The sequence below is a fragment of the Diaporthe batatas genome, assembly GCF_019321695.1.
Source record: "Diaporthe batatas strain CRI 302-4 chromosome Unknown Contig00007, whole genome shotgun sequence".
Classification (NCBI taxonomy): Eukaryota; Fungi; Ascomycota; class Sordariomycetes; order Diaporthales; family Diaporthaceae; genus Diaporthe; species Diaporthe batatas.
In genome coordinates, this window is record NW_025408554.1 from 2213780 (window position 1) to 2234448 (window position 20669).

A 20669-nucleotide genomic window follows, 5' to 3' on the forward strand; every position below is an offset into this window, starting at 1 on the left:
ACACCTCGGGACCAAGATGGTTGGTACCTAGGTACATAGGTGGGTACTTAAGTATGAGCCTTAAGAGATGCAAACATGCCCTTGCATACCAGCAAAGCTGCAAAGCTGTGCTGTGGCGACGGGCAGGGACGGGCGGACGGTTGGACTGGCAAGCGCCCCAACTGCTCATGTAAGATGTAGGATGTGGTGGCCCGTGGGCAATGCTGGCTGGAGCCGACGGCGACGGGGAAGGGGGGAAACATCCCCGCGCACGGGGCAGCCTTGTCAAGGGCGAGACGAGATGAGCAAGAGTTGTGATGAGCAGGGAGGCCTGGTTGCCAGCGAGATGAGGAGCAGACGTCAGTGGAGCAGGCCCATGTCGACATGTCTGGCTTCCTGCTACATCCCGTGATTGCTGGGACCGTGCCTGCCTGGCAGGTACGGATAATCGCATGTTGTGGCACGCACGGACACGGACAGAAAAACGGTCCCCCGTACTGCGTACCTAGCAGCCCTAGGTAGCGTGGTGGTGCACAGACCTCGCAGCCTCGCTGTGCTGCCCGCGGTGTCTGGGTGTCTGCTGCTCGAGGAAGGCAAGGTGCGATAGGCCTGCAAGGTGGTGGCCCAGGCTCAGCTTCCCCTACCGCTAATGCTGCAGCAGCACAGGGCGCCCAGGTAGGCAGGTACCTAGGTATGTATGTACATAGGCAGGGCTGGCAGGCTGGCAGGCAGGCAGGCAGGCAGTCAGGCAGTCAGGCAGGCAGTCAGGGCAGTCAGGTAGGTCACGGCAGTGATGCTCGTCTGCTCGTCAGCTCGTCACCAGCCAAGAGGTATGCCCCGGCCAGATCCACTCTGCCTCATCAATCCGGCGCCCCACAGCCGTTGCAACCGTCTGTGCGTTAGCCTAGCCTTAAGCGCCATCCCGATGCTACAGTACAGAGCATGTAGGTGCCCAGGTACCTACCACAGTATGTAGGTGGGCTGGCAGGCCTGGCAGGCAGGCAGGCAGGCAGGCAGACTAGGTACTCAAGTCCTCCCTACGGAGGAGCACCTGGATATCCCCTCGATATCGGATCCATCGTCCTGTCTCCCCCGCCGTACTGGCTCGAAACACGAACCAGATCGCGCCCTGTCTCTCACAACTCCCGCCCGTCGTCCTCCGGCCTCATTGTGTTGGACTGAGCTGCCCTCTTCGGACGCACACCTCGCTGCCCGACGCGTTCATCCGGGCCCTCCGTGGACAGCCGATGGGCACACCCGCACCATGCCGTGTGTCGGGGGACGAGCGGGAACAGCTAGCTCCTGAGTACGGGAGTACTGTGCGTACACACATGTGCACGTAGGAAGGGCGTCGGCAGGGGCCACGGGCTTGGAGCAACGCGGGCCTGAACTGCCATCTGCTGCTCTCGGCATGCTGTGCACGTCCGTTCTGAGGCTCCTCCCAGGTCCCCAGCCCTCCATCAGCCAGCCACCAGCCAGCCAGCGCTCTGCCGTTGCCCATATTTCTCTGGCGGAAGCGTGCCCACCTGCGCTGCTGCGTGTGCGACCTCATGCGGCCCGCACACACATGCTTCACTCACGCCGCAGGCACGCCCCGGTGACCAACAACTGAATGCCTTGTTGGCTACTCAGTCATCACCGGAGCCTGCATTGTCCCTTCTTTTTGCGCGCATATGTTGGTCTACAACCAACCAAGGCCTCGGCGATGAACCTTCTGGCCACAGAGATCGAGTGCTTCGTCAACTGCTGCATGTCGACGGGTGTCTTGCATCAAATATCAAATCGGACTACGATGGTGGGTGCCAGGCCCAATGTGCTTGATGCAACGGGTCTGGCGGTACACTTGCCAGCAGATAATGAAGTACCCCTATTCCGCAAGAACTCTGTGGTGGCGCTTTCTAGAATTTCTCTCACGCCTCTGTCATTTGGCAAGTTGGCCGCTCTCCCGTCCTCGAATGCATGCTTGGAACGGCCGTGGCCGCTTGACGAAACCTCGCCCATGTCTTCAACCAAGAGCTTTTCTCGATCTCTTTCACGTGGACGCCGGAGAATTCTGTGGAACCTGCAGTGGGGATGCGGCATGGACGGGTTCATAACAATGTAGCTGCGTCGCCCGGATTGGGCCGTCACGAGGTTGTTGGTGCAAAGTCACTCTCTGGATCGCAATTGGATGGGCAAGTACCAGGCTTGCAACACCATCAGCACCTGGGCAATGATATCGTCCGCAAAGAAGATCCAAGCGAGCGATGCCGAACAGCGACGGCCGCGTACTTGTGTTGCTGTGGCCCGTTGTTTTTGTCACGTCGGCTCCGAGTGCCCTTTCTTACAGGCCAGATCCCTGTCGGCGGGCAGTGGCTCTCTGAAGGCAAGTACATCGGCCACAATTAGCGGAGCTGGCAGACAACAAGTTAAATTACAACAAGATGGCTTCATGTCGAGCAGTAAAAAGATCCCGTGTTGACGATTCCATTTAGGAAATTGGGCAGGTCCACTAGCAATGACCCGCAATACCTTTACCACCCCGGCAAATCGATGCGATAGACCTGGGTTATTGTCTGAGCAACCCAACATCGCCCCCCCCCCCTTCCAAGGCTTACTCTGCTACCACAGACCGTACACCTCTTTTCTTGGTTCGGGTACAGTCTTTGGACCGCCAGGTACTGTTCAGGTACTCCGCCGCGCTCTGCCTGTCCATGTCGTTCCCACAGCCTCTCCTGAGTGTCTCCAGAAAGCTATTCGCTATGCAACCACTCTGGTCACTGTCTCAACCGCATGACGTACCAAGCCGGAGACGCTAACAACCAACCGCAAAGAAACAGAGTCACCGGCACCTACAGCAGATAATTCTGCCTTCTGTAGATTGCTTCGGTTGAACTGCTGAGCGGTATGGCATGGACACCAACAGCTCGCGCTCGTCTGCTCCACTTCACCACTGCACACACACTGACCAGAGGCTCACATTCTGCTTCTTTCCGTGCGTTCGAAAGTATATAAAGACACAGAGCGGTTCCTCCTGCTTGATCCTGAAGTCGAGCATCACCATCGACATCACAATCCTCGTACCCACTATCATCAGCACCACCTACCTCCTACACCACGGTCTTCACCTTCGAGGCCTTCACAAGCACATATCTGGGCCAGTATCAACTTGGATCATTGAGAGCGACTCGTCTCCCGCACACGTCTAGCGGAACACAGGCCTGCCGGTCTCTGTTTGTCCACCACAAAGCATATTTCTCGTACACTTCGTTGACTCCGTTGGAGAATCATAAATCCCCACAAGACTCCAAGGCCGCTGACCAGCCACAACCATCATGTGCCGGCTTGAGTATCACCATTTTACTTGTGGGAAGGTCCGCGAGTTTCGCTACGAACTCTCCAGTCATCTGTGTAACGGCAACTGCCCCACGTACCAGTGCACGGTTGTGACCAAAGTGATCAACACCATTTGCGATGATCGGACCCACTGTGGTTAGGCTTCACTTCGGCCAGGGAGACGCCGGCGATGAAATGCCTGATCTTGCCGAGTACACACTCATGTCTCAGCGTGGCGGCGGTAGTATCTTGGGAGTTTGTGGTAGATGACACGAGCGACGAGCAATCGTCCACTACCTCGTGATTCGGATTTCAACAAGGTCGTCCGATATCACATTCGACTCTTGTGTGGAATATGATACATCTCATGTATTTTCTTTCCTCTTTGATCATTTTCTTTTATTATCTTCTTCTTTCTCACCTTGGTGCCTGGGGCGGTCTCCACAAGATGCAGCGATGACAGGACCTGGCATTCTCCATCTTCCAGCACACGATACGATGTTGACACGATGGCCGGGCCGGGCCGGATGGATCTTGCGAAGGCCTCCTTTGGAATTTGGTTGAGAGCTGGTTACATCCGGCGATCCAGTGCTGCGGCTGCATTTTTGATAATTTGGAACAGGCCTTTGTTGGTTTGTACAGCATGTTGACAGGATAGAATCCATAGCACCAGCCCTGCCCAACCCATTTAGATAATTGCCAAACACACAACAAGTACCTCACAACACCATAATTTCATGTAGTGATATGTATCCGATGGCTGCTCCGGCGAGTTGTTTTGCTGTTCAGTGCCCACTGACTGCCTGGTGGAATGCGGACTGAGTCACCGTCGTGATTGTAGATTAGACTTAGGCTGCCGCGCTCAGGGGCTCAGGGGCTCAGGTGGTCAGAATGTGTCTATGAGCGACTAATCCGGTGAGGTTGAAGGGGTGAGTGAGTAAATATAAGAGGAAAGATTATAAAATTAAACTATTAGCGAGTAGAATAGGTATATAATAAATTAAAGTATATAAAATAGATAAAATTATAATTATAATTTCTAATTTCTAATTTATATATAGTATAAATATTTAAAATATATTTAATAGTAAAATAAAATTTTATATAATAATAATTTATTTTAAATAATAAAAATAAATTTAAAATAATAAAATAATAAAATAATAAAATAATAAAATAATAAAATAATAAAATAATAAAATAATAAAATAATAAAATAATAAAATAATAAAATAATAAAATAATAAAATAATAAAATAATAAAATAATAAAATAATAAAATAATAAAATAATAATAAAATAATAAAATAATAAAATAATAAAATAATAAAATAATAAAATAATAAAATAATAAAATAATAAAATAATAAAATAATAAAATAATAAAATAATAAAATAATAAAATAATAAAATAATTTTATTTATTTATTTAAATATAATATTATTAATAACTTTATAATATAATAAGTAATTATAATATAATATATATATATATATTCTTTTAATATAAAGTTAAAAGATTTATAATTATAATTTTTAATTAATTTTTAATTAATTATTTTATTCTATTATAATTTAATTTAATTTAATTTAAATCTTTCTTTAAACTTTTTAATTTTTTATTTTTAAAAATATTAAAGTTTTAAATTCCTTAAGTTTAAATTTAAGATTTATATAAATTTTAATATATTTTAAATTAAATTTATAATTCTTTAACTTTCTTAAAAATATATTAAATATTTTAAATATTAATAACTTTTTAAAAATAAAGATTTATTTTTATATAATTATAAATTTAATTATTAATAGTTATTTTTATTTATTTATAATAAAGTTATTAAAATTATAAATTAAAATATTATATATAATAATAAAATATAATTACTTTATTCAATTATATTATAATTTAAATATAATAAGTTAAATAATTACTTTTAAATAATTTTATTTAATAAATATTTATTTAAATAAAATTAAAACTTTAATTAAAAGAATAATAATTTTATTTTTATTTATTTTAATTAATTTAATATTTCTATATAATAATATTTCTTAATATTAAATTAAGTAACTTATAATTTATAATAAAATTAATAATATTAATTTAAATTAATAAAATATAATTTAATATATTAATATAAAAAGTATTTTTAATAGTAAATAATATTATAAATATAAATTAAAAATTATTATAAAAGGTTTTATATAAAAAGTTTAATTAAATTAATTTTTAAAAAATATATTATATTTTATTCTTTTAAAACTCTAACTATTTACTTCTAACTTAATATTACAATTAAAAAAGTTTAAATATTCTATATATATATTTATTAGATTACATTATCTATCTATTTATCTCTATAGGTTAAGTTGTTAATTATATATGTGGATGGTACTGTTCCTCCTTGTCTGCCTGCCTGCCTGCCTGCCTGCCTGCCTGTCACTAGGTGGTTGTGCAACCTATTGCATGCCACGGGCAGGTGGTGGCCGTGCACAGCGCTGCCTGTGCCTGTGCCTGTGCCTGTGCCTGTGCCTGTGCCTGTGCCTGTGCCTGTGCCTGTGCCTGTGCCTGTGCCTGTGCCCCCAAAAGCCCCCATAGGGCTAGCAACATGGTCCTGCCAACACAATTAGAAACCCTAGCTAATAAGGTCTCTATGGTCAACATAAGCACAAACCTACGCCCCTGGGACGTGGGTGTATCCACTTTCCCTCTAGTTTACTGACACTGCCACCTGGGGTCCTTCTACTCTGCTGCAAGGAAATGCTCGTCCAGCCGTCAGGATGTACACTACAATGCACATGCGAGATGTGTTTCGAGATATGTATGGTTGTCTTTGTTTGTCTAATATAAACAACAAGACCTCTTGTGTCTAGTCCTCTGCATTTTGCTACACAGCACCTTGCTCCCCTCCTGGGTAGGCCTGAGTTGTGGGATGGGGGGCCCAGGTCGAAACTGAAGCAATGCAGTTCACAGCAGCACGCATGACGCGTTCATCATGTGATCCGCGGACGGTACATCGACCTATGTGGCCAAGAATGTTCCTCACCAACACGTCTCACTCGCGCAGCCCTGCTGCCCTTTACACGTCTAACTTGTCTCGCCAGCCACGGCCCTTTGTGCAACGTGCCTGAGGAACCCAGCCGGCGGCACAGGAGGGGGGAGCCAGGCGATCTGGACGGTGGTGGGAAGGGCATGGCAGGTGCAATCATGTCACGCTAGCCAACACTTGCATGGCAGCATCTTGCTTGGCGGTTCGGCAGCCTGCTCGACCAACATGTCACCACAGACGCAGCACCTCGTATGTATGCGCTCAACCTTGTGATGCGACGCTACAGACCCAGGCGCTCAGGCCGACAGACAGACAGTCAATCGTGTGCGTCCTTGTCGGCGGCCACACACCCACCCACCAGGGCAGGCAGGCAGGCAGGCAGGCACTCACTCGTCGAATGTTGTGCTCCACTAGAGTGACTGCCCGTACTCACCAAGAGTCATGCTTGGCCCTCGGATCTTGCGCAGAGGCACGGCACAGAACAGCCCTCTTGATCGAATCAACCCCCAAGACCGGCCGACAGCAGAGGCTAATGCTTCGACGGGGCGGGTTGGAAATTGCTCATCACGAGATGATGACCACAGACCAGGCGCATCCATGCGACAAGCGACATCAAGTCAGCTCGGCGCACTCTGCATGTTTTCTGGACGGCAGCAATGTTGCCGGCGCAGGCGGCCCGCCCCATGTACCTGCCAGTGCACCTTCCCGCTCGCTGACACTGACTGCACTGCGTCCTGCCCTAGTATGCACACAGCAGTCACACAGCAATCATGGCAAGGATGGTTTGGGGGGCTCGCACTGCAGCTGTCACTGACCCCGACCGCAGTCGCGTGGGCGTTTCAACACACTCTATGCCCACCCACCCTTGGTCCGGCTACAAGTTTCTTATGTGTTGTAATTGGGATTTGTGTGCCCTTCCCAATCACCTACACCTAGTGCTAAGGTGGCCTTCGCGGCCCATGGCAGCAGAGGCACAAGAGGAACGTAATGGATCGTTGGTTGACAGATATGGTTGCAATGCTACCAGGACGGAAGTAGCAGTAAAGCAGCTACAAGACGACAGTGTATTTTGCTGGACGCCAAGCGTGACCCTCATTTTGTATCTGTCTTCTTTTCTGCCTGGGCCTTTTCATAGATCCAGTCGTTCAGCCCTTTCCGATTTCTTGCAATCTCCACGGCATAAAACTGCATTCGAGGCACTACAGAAGTGGTTAGCACCTGGTCGTACTTCAGTCCGCCCTGCCTTGCTCGGATGCCCAAACTTTCCTCCCAGATGTTTTTGCCACGGGAAAGAAATGGCTTTGCCACTGTTGGCCGGCTGGTGTGGACAGTGGTATTGCGAGAGGCCCATCAAGCTTGACTCGGGCAGCTGTTGGAAGCACGGGGAGTAGGAGGGGGGGGCAAGGAAAGGACCAGCCTCCGGCCGACTTACCGAAGATTGTGCCGTGCTGTGTGTATTCATCCCTTGGACTTGAGCGCAGCATGGTGCCAAAGCTGTAGTCATCGACCTTTTTCTCGTATGCCATCATGAAATCGCGCCACCGCTTCTTCCCAGCAGGGCTCTTGAGCTTGTTCTCATCTATGGTCTCGGCGGGGTCGAATTCCGGGAAGTCTTTGCAGAGGTGGTCGTGGATCTCATCGTCAATCTTGGTCAGGCGGAGGGTGCTGCCCTTGACCTTTTCCAGGATGGCCCAGTATGTCTCCAGATGCTGGACGGCTGCGGGGCGACATGTTAGAGTCCATTTAGGTCGGGATGGTTGTGGCGAGCCATTGTCCAGCAGAAGGGTGCCATACCCTTCACAGCAAATTGCTTTTCGATCTGGTGCCCGCATATCAGTCAGGCTTGCACCAGGAATACGGGCATGCCTCTGCCTCATCTGGCCAAAGAAAGGGAGCTTACATCTTCAAGATTGTCTGCCTCGTTGGCATCAAAATTGGCCGGCACGCGTTGTGCGCCAGCCATAGAGCTCTGGATCAGGTCGTCGGCCATGTTGATGGTGGTGGCAGGGATGAGAGAACCACAGCCTCAGGCCGCCGTATGCAGAGTTGAAATCGGCGGGAAAGCAAGGTGGGTAAGTCTGGAACAAGGGTTGAGGTCAGCGTTCAGATTTCGGACAGCACCTCAACTTTGCTCGCAGGTTTTGATAGACTACAATAGAGCATTTGAAGCTTTGAATGGCGGGGCACCCAAGACAGGATGTCATCGACAGGGATATCTGCTGCACCATCGGGCACCTGGGCAGGCAGCAACCAGGGGGGCTGGCAGGGCATACTGGCAGATACCTAGGTACTCCGAGGTGGAGACAACTTGGGAGAGTCTCTAGGTGCCTACCCGGGGGGTCAACTGGCATTCCGCGTCTGGATCCACTGAAACTCTAATCGGTTCCCGAGGTTTTGTGCACCTCGAAGCACTTCATGACAGCCGTCCTGCTAGTCAAGGTCATCCCTTCCTCTCTGAGCCGAGCAAGCTCATCAATTGTCACCTGGTTCATGCGAGAGAAAAGAAAGGCGTCATGACCGGAGGGGGTGGTCAGGCTCTTATTTGGTGGACACTACCGCTGGACTCGCCCCTGCACGTGTTGCCAATGACGACAGCCCAAGAACTACAGCAAAGGCTCAAGTGGGCGAGGGCTCACTTCAAGCCTCATGCTATCGGCAACCTAGATGCCCTTCCCTTTTGTATCATATGGCTTCTCCTTCGCCCCCTGCCACCCTTCCTTTTGCCCACATTTTTACAATCCGCAGATAAACAGGCCGCTACGGCCTAGTTCATTAAATCAATGTACAAGTCCAGAGAGTTCACTCTCCATTTCGCTATCATCAAATCCGGCCCTTGTACAATACCACGCCTTACGTCTGACCCTGACTCGCCTCGAGATTGTCCGGCTCTCGTGTTGCCTTGTTGGAATACTTGTCTAGGTCTTCCAGATCAGTCTTAGGTGAACCCAAGGCCCTATTTCTAATTACATAGAATCTCCGAGTCTGCTGATTTCCCGGGTCCAGTCGATCAATGCACACCTTCTCACCCACCTCAACCCAATATGAGGTTGAGAGCTGGATATTCCCCTGTCCCGGTGTCAGGCCGGTGCAGGATGCCAGATGTTCGGGTCCCAGGAAGGACAGTCACAGGCACTCCCTGCTCCCTGTGATTCCACACGCTCGGCCTTCTGGTGAAAGAGAAGAGAGGGTAAGGCTGAAGAAGGGACACCGGAGGTGGCATTCCAACGAGCACGACATCGCCTACAATGATCTAAACAGGAGAAAGGAGGTCACGGCTAACGAACGGAGCCTGGAGACAGGCAGGCTGAAAACCACGGTGGAGAGGTGGGAGCCTTCTGACCAGTCACGACATTATGAGTATATGCATGATATACCCTCGCAGACTGTGAGCAGGAGCGGGAGTAGAAGTGGAGAGACTTGTGTCAGATCAAGTGAATTGCTCAGTGCTGTTTCCTCCTCACATCAACCATATAAACAACCTGGGATGCGAACACAATCAACACGGTCAACCCCGCTGCCTCTGGCCGGACATGGCTTGCCTGCCACTCAGATCCAGTTGCTGCACCCACCAACCTATCCCCAGCAAAAGTCCACAACAGCCCATGGGTCTGACGCAGCACGATCGAAAGGGTTATCGAGGTCACTTGCTTGCAAGTCCCAAGCCATGGAGGCCGAGTCTGAGCCATCCAGAGTCGCTGGTGAGTCTCACATCACAATTCTGAGGCTTTTCGTTGCACACAACAAGCCCACATCCTGAATTATTTGCTTCGCTCCTGGCTTGGCCTGGCTTGGGTCCTTGAGCTGACATTCGACAGACCTGCCTGTCTGCCAGGACAGGAGCCCTGCTCGTGCAGACACTCTGAAAGGCTGCAGGGAGGATGCCCCTTGCCAGCAAGATATGGCCGAGCACGAGGACCAACAAGAACTGAATCCGGTCTTTCTAGGCTCTCTCGACTACCACAGCTTCCTACATACTCCTTCTGAAGCAAATGATACTTGTTTCCCGAAAAAGCCTCCCCTTCCGGGCACAACCATTGCCCTTGATGCCCACAAATTCATCAAGGTTGGAGCTGCTTCTCACGCCTGCAATGCTCCCAGGATTTCGCTCAACGACAGACCAGCCAATGCGCCCCCAGTCTCGAGCCCTTCCCACCAAGTCACACAGTCTTTGTCCCGCCAGCCTTTCCCAGAGATCAGGTGGGTTTCCATTCTTTAGATTCGAAACTGCCGCTCCGTCGCTGACGACCACCCCTCAACTGCAGAGAGCCTGTCTCTACTATCTGTGGGCTTCGGGAGGAGGCCCTTCTCAGATCCGGTCGATCTGAAGCACTCAAGGAACCACCCAGGCCTGAACTGTCTGTTTCGACAAATTTTCCTGCATGTCTGACCTTCTCGACCATCAGCTCTTCATCCTCACTTACAACTACACCTCTGCTTCGTGAGAGAACTTCTCAATGCATCCTTTCGAGCCCTCATAGTACCCTTTCCTCGCAACAGGTAGACCCAGAGAGGCTTCAGCCCTTCATCGGCCCTCTGCTTCCACAACAACCACCACCAAATCAGCCCCTCCCTCAGCTTCCCTTGCCTTCGCCAGCCAAGAGACTTGATCCCTGCAGGATACCGTTTGTCAATATGGCAGGTCAGGTAGATGGAAGCAAGCGGGAGAAACGGCAAGGAGACACGAGAAGGAGTTTGGAGCAGACAGAAGAGGAGCTCGTCAATCAGAGGAAGGGTAGAGGTCTGCGAAAAAAGATTTCAAGGTTCTTCTCGAGCGACCCCCCCGGACCACCAGCAGATGCCACAGCCCCCACAACCTTCCAGCCCCTGTCGCTTGCAACATCACGGGATTCTGAGCGCCTCTCCTTGTCAGAAATATTCGATGACGTCTACTGCGCCGCTCGAGACTCGCTCAAGCCCGGTCGGGTCTCTCAGAGCTCACGAAATTCAGGCCGCACCTCCTCCCAGAACACCCGTGGTTCCGTTCCTACCCCACCGGGAGACGTGTTATTCCCAACGCGGCCAGATGCACAGGATTCCAAGGCGGCTTCCACGATGGTACCCAACTCCCCATACAAGGTCGGGCTTCCTCTGATGGACCATCCAGCCGTTAAGGACGACTTGGAGAGATTGCAGGTGACTGGAAACAACTTTGAGCGCACATCTACCCCTCGCGCCACTAACCATCCCTTCGATGTTCCCGGGCCGCCGCTCAGCCCTCGCCGCCCAGCCCAGACAGACAGTAGCGCATCATCCTGTGTTGCCGGACCAGCCTCAACCGTAAGCAGGGCAATACTTGGGGCAGGAGAATCTCATGTCACCGTCACTACAGAGACATACCAGGACGATGGCCCCCTTCCAGCTTTCGATCGCACTGTCGACCTTACATGGTACAGGACCGCAAGGGAGCAGAGAGGAACGATCATTTGTTCCATTCCCAGACCGTCTGGCAGATTCGAGCAAACGTTGAACCTGTTCCTTGCACAGTTTACCAAGGGGCGTCCTTTCAGAAAGTATGATGGAACCAAGAGGTTTCCATACTTCAATCTGCCAAGCAATATTCGGTTTGAGGTCGTACGGTACCTTTTCGCTGATACCGACGCCGCCAGGCCAATATTGCTGAACAGTGAACGCCAGGCGTGCCCAGCTTGGCCAGCTGACACCTTCGTCAGTCTGAAATCTGTCTTGAAACCCCTGCGGGCAACCATGTGGGCCTGCCCGCGTCTCCGAGCAGAGGTAATGGTCGTCTTGCTGTTGACCCGAAAGTTTCACGTCATCTTTAGCCCCTTCGTGAGAGAGTGCACGCAGCCTTTGCCCACCACGGTCAGTACCATGCTTCTTCTCCCACAAGCCTCCCGTCTTTCATGTTTGGAGTGTTCTGGCATGCAGCATACTGGGACCCATAGCAAGAGACTAACTAACACATGCTAGTAGTGGCTCTTCCGCTACCTGCGCCTGATGCAGGATGTGAGCCTGGAGATAGACATGACGAAGCTCGGATTCGGACACAGATGGGAGTCAGCCTTGATGGATCCAAACTTGAGAAATATCCGTGAGCTGGTTCGCAAGTTTACGGCCGAGATTCTCACCCGCAGTCCGGCCAACTCGATGGGTTCATTCACTATCCACTGCCGTCGGTATTTCGGCTACCGCCAGGAACCAAACACTTGCCAGGGCCGGCACGGCACCCATGGCTACTTGCCTGTTGGTGGAGAGGACGACGAGCGTCAACCACATAACTATGAGCAAAAATCCCCAAGCCTGCCTCCCTCGGCGGAAAAACCATACTCTGGTCACCTCCGCCACCACCTCGATGGGGCTCATCGTGTGCCCTACGTCACGGAGGATCAGCTTGAGGTTGCCAGCCAGTTGAGGACACTCACAGGGCGGTTTGAATCTATCCGCATGGTAGGCTTCAGCGAGAAATGGACATATGCGACTCACTTGGCCATGTAAGTAACTTCTAGATACAAATCTTACCCCTCCAAGAACAAACATATCCCATTCAGAGCCTACATAACAAATAGTCCAAAGGGCTGTAGGCAGCTTCAAGACAAGCTATGGCTACCTTGTGCCTACTCTTTGCTGTCTTGGTATGAAACTACTCCTTTTATTCTTTGTCGGCTGACTCCGAGTGCCATAGGTGGCCTGAGGCAGAGCGGAACGCCGTCTCGGACGCCGTCAAGCACTGTCACGTTTACCGCCAAACTCCCTCTCCCTACTCGTTTGCCGCTCCGGGGCACGCAGTCTTTCTTGACTATGGGTTTGCACACGGAGTGCACCGCTACCCCCCCTTGCCAGATTCCGAACCTATGGTTTGTAAGCAGTCACTGTTCTCTCTTAACTTCTTTCCACTTCCTCGCTCCTGTACAGTAGGTTTTCTCCTTTACTGACGGACTCACAGGTGTAGACTTTGACCGCCTGAATGGCCTCTTCGTGGAGTTGGGCTCGGGCAATGTGGTTTCTGTCACCAGAAACGGAACCGAGTTCCATGGCCGTTCCCCAGACCCACCAACTCCCGGAAACTTTGCTTCGCACGCTTTTCGCGAATGCCTTCTGTTCGTACCGCCCGCTTCACTTCCGAGGTCTCGCTGCATGGCTAGTCCAAAGAGAGTGATGCATACAGGCACCCCAGTGAAGGCAGCCGCAGTTCTCGGCCTCCCAGGTACCTTAATGACAAGCAGCGAGTTTGAGCACTGCGATACATCAACCAAGCCACGACCGAGCCGTGCCGAAAGTAAAAGCAACGCAACGAATCTTCCTGCCCGTGGTACCCGCCTTGGCGAGGTCGCCGATCAAAAGAGTCGATCTGGCTCCATTCCAGGCGCCATAAAGCCGGGTGAGCTACACATAAAGAGATCTTTCCACTTTCTGGGGAAAAAACACTGGCTGGATTGATTCAGGCTCCAGTAACCGTCAACTTCGAGCTGTGTCATAATAAGAATTATGTTCCACTCTGTGAGGGTACATCAGTTAGGCAAGAGGATACTTCCTTAGTTTATAATTATAAATTTATATTTTAACTTATTATTTACTATATTCTAAACTATTAAATAAATATTACTTTAATATTTAATTATAAATTATTTATATTTTTTTAATTCTATTATTAAATTAAAAATAAATAAAGTTTTAAAAAAATAAAATATAATATATTTTTTAAAGATTAATTTAATTAAGTTTATTATATAAAATTTTTATAATAACTTTATAATTTATATTTATAATATTATTTATCCTCTTTAATATTAAGTTAAAAGACTTATAATTATAATTTTTAATTAATTTTTATTTAATTAGCTTTTTTATTATAATTTAATTTAACTTAATTTAAACCTTCTTTTAAGTTATATAAGTATTTTTATTTTTATAAATATAAATATTAAATTAAAACCTTTAAATTTAAGTTTAAGATTCTTATAGATTTTAATTTTCTTTAAATTAGGTTTATAATCTCTTAACTTTTCTAAAAATATATTAATTATTTTAAATATTAATAACTTTTTTTTAAAATAAACGTCTATCTTAATATAGTTATAGACCTAATTATTAATAGCTATTTCTTCTTCTATAGAGCTATTAGAACTATAAACCTAGAGTAGTAATAGAGTGTAGTTACCTTACCTAGTTATCTCTCGGTTCGCGTAGCAGGCTAAGCAACTGCTTTCAAGTAGTTTTACTTAATGGGTGTTTACTTAAGTAGAGCTAGAACCCCTAACTTACCTAAGTCACACGGTGAATTTAGTACTTATATATAGTGCTCACCGGCGTTAGATTAGGTAGTCTATAGTTTATAATAGCTTTAACCTTTAATAAGTTAATAGTGTTAGCTTAAACTAATATAGCTTAATATATTAATATAGAAAGATATCTTTTAATAATAAATAATATTATAAATAATTATAAAGTTATTATAAAAAGTTTTATATAGTAAACTTAATTAAGTTAATCTTTAAAAGATATATTATATTTTATTTTTTTAAAACTCTAATTATTTACTTTTAATTTAATAATAAAACTAAAAATATAAATAATTTATAATATTATTTATTATAAAAATATTTTTATATTAATATATTAACTTATATTTAATTAATTTAAATTAATATTATTAATTTATTAAAAGTTAAAATTATTATAAATTATAAACTACTTAATTTAATATTAATAAATATTATATATAAGTATTAAATTTATTATATAAATAAAATATAAATTAATTAAAATAAATAAAAATAAAGTTATTATTCTTTTAATTAAATTTTTAACTTTATTTAAATAAATATTTATTTATTTATTTTAAAAATAAAATTATTTAAAAATAATTATGTAATTTATTATATTATTAAATTAAAATATAATTAAATAAAGTAATTTTATTTTATTATTATATATAATATTTAAATTTATAATTTTAATAGTTTTATTATATAATTAAAAATATAATTATTAATAATTAAATTTATAATTATATAAAAATAAATTTTATTTAAAAATAAAATTATTAATATTTAAAATAATTAATATATTTTTAAAAGTTAAAAATTATAATTATAATTTTAAATATATTAAAATATATTAAAATTTTAAATTTAAACTTAAATATTTTAATTTAATATTTATATTTATAAAAATAAAAATATTTATAAAATTTTAAAAAATTAAATTAAATTAAATTAAATTATAATATAATAAAATAATTAAGTAAAAATTAATTAAAAATTATAATTATAAATATTTTAACTTTATATTTAAAAAGTTACTATTTAATTATATTTATATATTATTATTCTTTAAAATAATATTATTTTTATATTATTAAAAGTTTATTTATTTAATTATATAATAATAAAATTTATAAACTTAAAATGTTATATATTAATAAAATATAACTTCTTTATTTAAAAGTTATTTTAGTCTTACTAATATAGTAATCTAAATAAATGTTTTTAAATATAAGATGCTCTAGTTCTTGCGACTAGGTATATTGCTTCCGCTTTAGAGGCTTGCGGCCTAATTTGTTGTTGTGCCGGCTAACTTCTGCAGAGCCCTTTGACGAGGATTATTCTCAGCGCCCGACTCCTCTGAACCAGACGGCGACACAATTGTCATGGCATCATCACAGGTGCTCAGTCGATTATTTGGACCACTTGCGCTCACAGCCTTGTTGGAGGCAGAAGGGAGCCAGGCTCCACCACCCATCAACGCAGTGAAGTTGCCCCCTTGGGCCAGCAATTCCTCGAATCGGCCTTCCTCGGCCACAAACCCCTCATCCATGACCACTATCCGGCCAACTGTCTTCATCATCTCTCTCGAATGCGTGATGATCACAGTTGTGAGCCCCTCTCCCTGTCCACCTTGCTGGCCCCGCCCCATGAGGCCCCGGATAGCCTTCCTCACACCCTCAGCACCCTCGGCATCAAGAGAGCTGGTGGGTTCATCCAAGACAAGCAACTGGGGCTTGCGAACAAGTGCCCGTGCGATGCTCACGCGCTGGGCTTGACCACCCGACAGCCCAAGCCCGCCCTCGCCAACGAGGGTGGAATACCCCTCTGGTAACGAGACGATGAAGTCGTGTATACAGGCCAGCTTGGCGGCGGCTACAACAGAATTCAAGTCACGACATGGTGAATCTGCGTGGATTCCATAGACAATGTTCTCGCGTATCGTGGCCGGGAAGAGGAAGGGGTGTTGAGGGACGTAGGCCGTATGCGTGCGTAGAACAGAGGTTGACACGTCCGAGGCTGGCACGCGCGCATAAGACAGCCCTGAAGGTCCCGGTTCTTGGCGTATAGCATGAGAGGGATGTGAGACGTGGTGCTGAGGGCTCCCCTCCGGCTGTTGGTCCTCCGACGGCTCGTAGAGCCTCAAGAGAAGATTCGCGATGGTGCTCTTGCCGCACCCGGAAGCACCCACGATACCAATGCAGTCACCACGGTCGATGCGGAGATTGACATTGCGAAGCACCTTTTTGGGAGAATTTTGACCACCGTCGGCCACAGGATATGCGAATTGCAAGCCTCTCATCTCGATCGGGAAGGGCGTGAGCACCCTCACGTCACCGCGTCCCTCGTGGCTGCTGGTATAGCTCAGGGTGGCGTAGTGTAATACTTGTATAGACGCCGCCTTGGCGTGGGAGATCTGGGGGATATTGTCCAGCATTGCTGCAGCAGTACCTATGCTGAAGAGCAGCAGGTTGATGACCTGCATGATGCCCGAGGCAGAGATGGCAGCGGCTGGCGATGTGAGCAGCACGGCTGCGTACCAAAAGACAAGTGCTGTGAGCCAATTGGGCACCCCCTGGTTGAGACCGTAGAAGAAGCCCGTCCACAAGCCTCTCTGGACGCCGACTCGAAATGTGCTCTCCGTCGAGCGGGTGTGCTTGGAGCGGAAGTGGTGTTCCAGGGTGAGTGCCCTGACCACGCGGATGTTCAGCAGGGTCTCGACAGACACTGCGCCGGTGGTCTCGGCCATGGCATTGCATCTTGCCTCCCATTTCCCGGAAACGGTGCCGATGGCTTGGGTAGCAGCATACACGGCTGGGGCGGAGGCAAGCGTCACCAAGGTCAGCCGCCACGACACGACCAGCGCCCAGATCAGCCCGCCGGCCATCATTGTCACAACAATCATGATTATCGGCACAAAGCGCCCGACAAGGTTGCGCATCTCCTCTGCATCCGCGTCGAGAACGTCGGCGAGGCGACCAGGCGAGTTGGTCGGCACATCAAACCACTGCTTCGGCTGGGAGAGGATCCTCTTGAGCGCCTCGACACGCAGGGCGGTGACCCATGCCTGGCCGGCATATTGCATCAGGTAGAACGCAGAAAAGGTAGCAAGTCCGTCTGCAGCGCCGACAATGGTCAGACGGATGGCCCATGCCTGCCCAGAAGCGCGCATCTCAGCGGGCGGTGCCCAGAATGCGGCAACCAATTGTGCAAAGACGTAGGAGAAGACCGGGTTACAGGTGGCGGCGATGATACAGGCAATGATGCCTAGGACCAGACGGAGGCGATTTGTCTTGTCGAGTACGGGCCAGACCGTGGCCAAGATCTTGCGTACCGGTATGGGGGAGTTCTGGCCAGCCCCATGCGCGACAGGCTGGCCCCCCTGCTTTTCACTACCGGTTTTCTGTTGCTCCAGCCGCCTGGGTGGCTTGTTGGTCGGTCGGCGGGACCTCGTCACCTCCCCGCTCTCCTGGACCATATCCAAGCTCGACTTCCTCGTGGGGTTCAATGCCCTGCTGTGTCTCCAAGAGGTCGGTTCCGCGAGTTTGATCACCGTCGACCGCTCCAAGCTTGCCCCCAGGGAAAGTCGGAAGAGCCCGCGGCTCCCGGTCGAAGCTGAAGGCTTCCTCGTGGAGGATGAAGCTGCGTCGTTGGTGACTCCGGCCGGGTGCAGCGGCGCGGACGAGTCCAAGCCTGGCTGGCCTTCATTGTCGGTGGAGGACAGCAGCGACCTGAAGACGCCGGACTCATCCTTGACTAAGTCTTGCCGGAGCCCGCTCTGTACTAGGAAGCTCTGGTCCAGTACGTAGACGTAATCCTTGTCGAGTATCTGGGATACGTCGTGCGTGATGATAATCGTTGTCTTCCCTGCTCTCCATACTCTGATCGCCTCGAGGATGAGGACTCTGCTTTGTGAGTCGAGGCCACTCGTTATCTCGTCCAGTATCAACACCGGGGGATCTCTGAGGCGGGCTCGAGCAAGAGCGAGTCGTTGTCTCTGCCCTCCGCTGAGGTTATGGCCCCCGATGCCGAGCTTGGTGTCGAGGCCGTCGGGCAGACTCGCGATGGTGGATTGCAGTAACACGGTTTCGCATGCCGCCCTGACATCCTCCCTCGTTGCCACCAGCGGATCGCGCGAGCCAAACGCGACGTTCATGAAGAAAGTATCATTGAACAACACGCTTGACTGTTGGATCAGGGTGACGTTCTCGCGAAGCCACTGGTCGTCCAAGGTCCGAATCGGTTTCCCGTCGACGAGAATATCCCCGCTGAGAGGTTCGTAGAATCTGAGAAGCAGATTGGTGATGGTGCTCTTGCCCGACCCGCTTCTTCCCACCAAGAAGGTGAGACCAGGGTTGAAGGAAAATGAGGAGCGATTGAGCACTACCCTGGTCGGATCTGATGAGCAATCCAAGGTCAGCAAGTTTGCCCGACGTCGAGTTTTCAGCTTGGTATTCTTATGGTCCTTCTGACCAACCGATTGATGACTGGCTGTTTGTTCTGTCTCAGGGTGGATCAAGTACACAGCAGTCAAGTCCTCGATCAAATTTTGTCCGGGCGAAGTGACCACCTGGGCAGAGGAGTGAGACTGCCAGCTCTTCCAAGGGGCCGCATAGATTTTCGTCCGAGCCACCCTCCTGCGTAGCTAGGATGGAGGCAGAGAAACGTTGAAAGGAGAAGACTACTGCTTACTTGACGGATAGGCAAAGCTCACATCACGGAGTTCGATCACCTTGGCCGAGGTCCGTGGCCGGTGGGATGCTTCCATTTCGGGCACGTTCCCAGCCCCTGTCGTGACCAACACGATCTTCTGGAGCCGGCGGCCGGCCGACATTCCCTTGGCCAATACAAGCCACTGTGGTCCTACTCCTTCCACAGCCTGAAAAGCCGTCAAGATGGAATAAAATGTTGTCAGGGCCGTTCCCGGTGTGGCCATGTTCTTGCTTACGAGGTATCCGGCAAACCAGAACCCCACGACAAACAGATTGATGACCCACAGCTTGAGGAAGCCCATCTGCATCGAGTTCCTTAGTGCCTGCCTAATGTAAAACTTCATGGATCCCCTCGCTGCTTGAAGATACTGCCAGACCTCATTGTCCGTGGCGTCGTATATCTTCACGAGATCGATGGCGGTCACGGCGGCAATGGTGATCCTGGTAGCTTGGGCGAGCTCCCGCTTCTGGGAATCAATAGCTGACTGGAGCCCTCGACTGATGAAATGTAGGGCAAATACAGATACCGGTATAGTCGCCACGAGGACAAGGGTGAGTTGCCAGCTATTGTAGAGGGCGACAATGAGGCAGCCAATGGCGACTAAGGCATCAGCCACGAGGAATCCCAAGACTTGTGAAGTTGCCATCTGGAGCTCTCGTATATTACTGCCAGTCTGTCAGTGGATAAACGGACCATTCAGAACAAATCAAACGGATCTCTTACGTCTGCATGCCGGACAGAGCAGTGCTGAGACCCTCGCGGTGGCAGTCAAACCAGGCCATTTCTCTGTCCAGCAAGTGCTCAAATACACTCATTCTTGCAGTTTTGGCGACCAATTCGCCGAAGACAACCCACAGTGCCAGGAGGGCTGAGTTGAATGCCCATGATGCCAGACCAAGGCCAACCAGCACAACGCACCAGATCGTCAACCCGGACATGGCTGTACTCGCATCGATTCTGCCGGCACCCAGAGGACTAACAAGGTCCACAATCTTGCCGATGACTACGGCAAAGACTGTTTTGACTACAGCAACAAGCAGGGACGCGACGACGGCAAGACTGAGGAAGCCAGTCTGGCGGCGTTCCGTGAAGACAAAGAGGTGTTTCCATGTAGCGCCATTATCCTCTGTCTGTTGGGAATCTTCTGGCTTGTTTCCACGATATGTAGCTGGTGAGATCTCAGGTCCGGGAGGCGTGGCTGATGCGACACCTGTCGTTAGGTGTCGAAGCCGGTAATCCTGCTGCGAGCCCATGTTGACCTGTATGTCCTGGCGATTATCGAGTCAAAGATAGCCACACCAATGCGCAGATACTTTCAGAGTTGGAACAAGATTTGCAATTGGTGAGACACGACATGGCATGAAAACAGGCGGCTGAGTACGAACTTCAA

General features: G+C 47.9%; 3 protein-coding genes across 3 annotated transcripts; 1 reads left to right on the top strand and 2 right to left on the bottom strand.

Moving 5' to 3' along the window:
• Window positions 1–6183: 6183 nt before the first annotated feature.
• On the bottom strand, window positions 6184–8604 carry KVR01_006523 (uncharacterized protein). Its single transcript, XM_044782277.1, has 4 exons — window positions 8245–8604; window positions 8139–8163; window positions 7777–8061; window positions 6184–7543 (listed from the first exon to the last, which is right to left on the bottom strand). The coding sequence occupies exons 1-4, from the start codon at window positions 8332–8334 to the stop codon at window positions 7437–7439; spliced, it is 507 nt and encodes a 168-aa protein (XP_044643954.1). The 5' UTR covers window positions 8335–8604; the 3' UTR covers window positions 6184–7436.
• A 159-nt stretch (window positions 8605–8763) lies between these two features.
• On the top strand, window positions 8764–13868 carry KVR01_006902 (uncharacterized protein). The gene is made up of 6 exons (XM_044791728.1): window positions 8764–10042; window positions 10160–10541; window positions 10607–12164; window positions 12276–12793; window positions 12985–13160; window positions 13246–13868. The coding sequence occupies exons 1-6, from the start codon at window positions 9355–9357 to the stop codon at window positions 13737–13739; spliced, it is 3816 nt and encodes a 1271-aa protein (XP_044644333.1). The 5' UTR covers window positions 8764–9354; the 3' UTR covers window positions 13740–13868.
• A 1966-nt stretch (window positions 13869–15834) lies between these two features.
• Window positions 15835–20532, bottom strand: KVR01_007002 (uncharacterized protein; the record flags this gene model as incomplete). Its single annotated transcript, XM_044784179.1, has 3 exons — window positions 15835–18964; window positions 19259–19944; window positions 20003–20532. 3 exons carry the CDS (start codon window positions 20530–20532, stop codon window positions 15855–15857), a joined length of 4326 nt encoding a protein of 1441 aa, XP_044644433.1. The 3' UTR covers window positions 15835–15854.
• Between the last annotated feature and the right edge of the window lie 137 nt (window positions 20533–20669).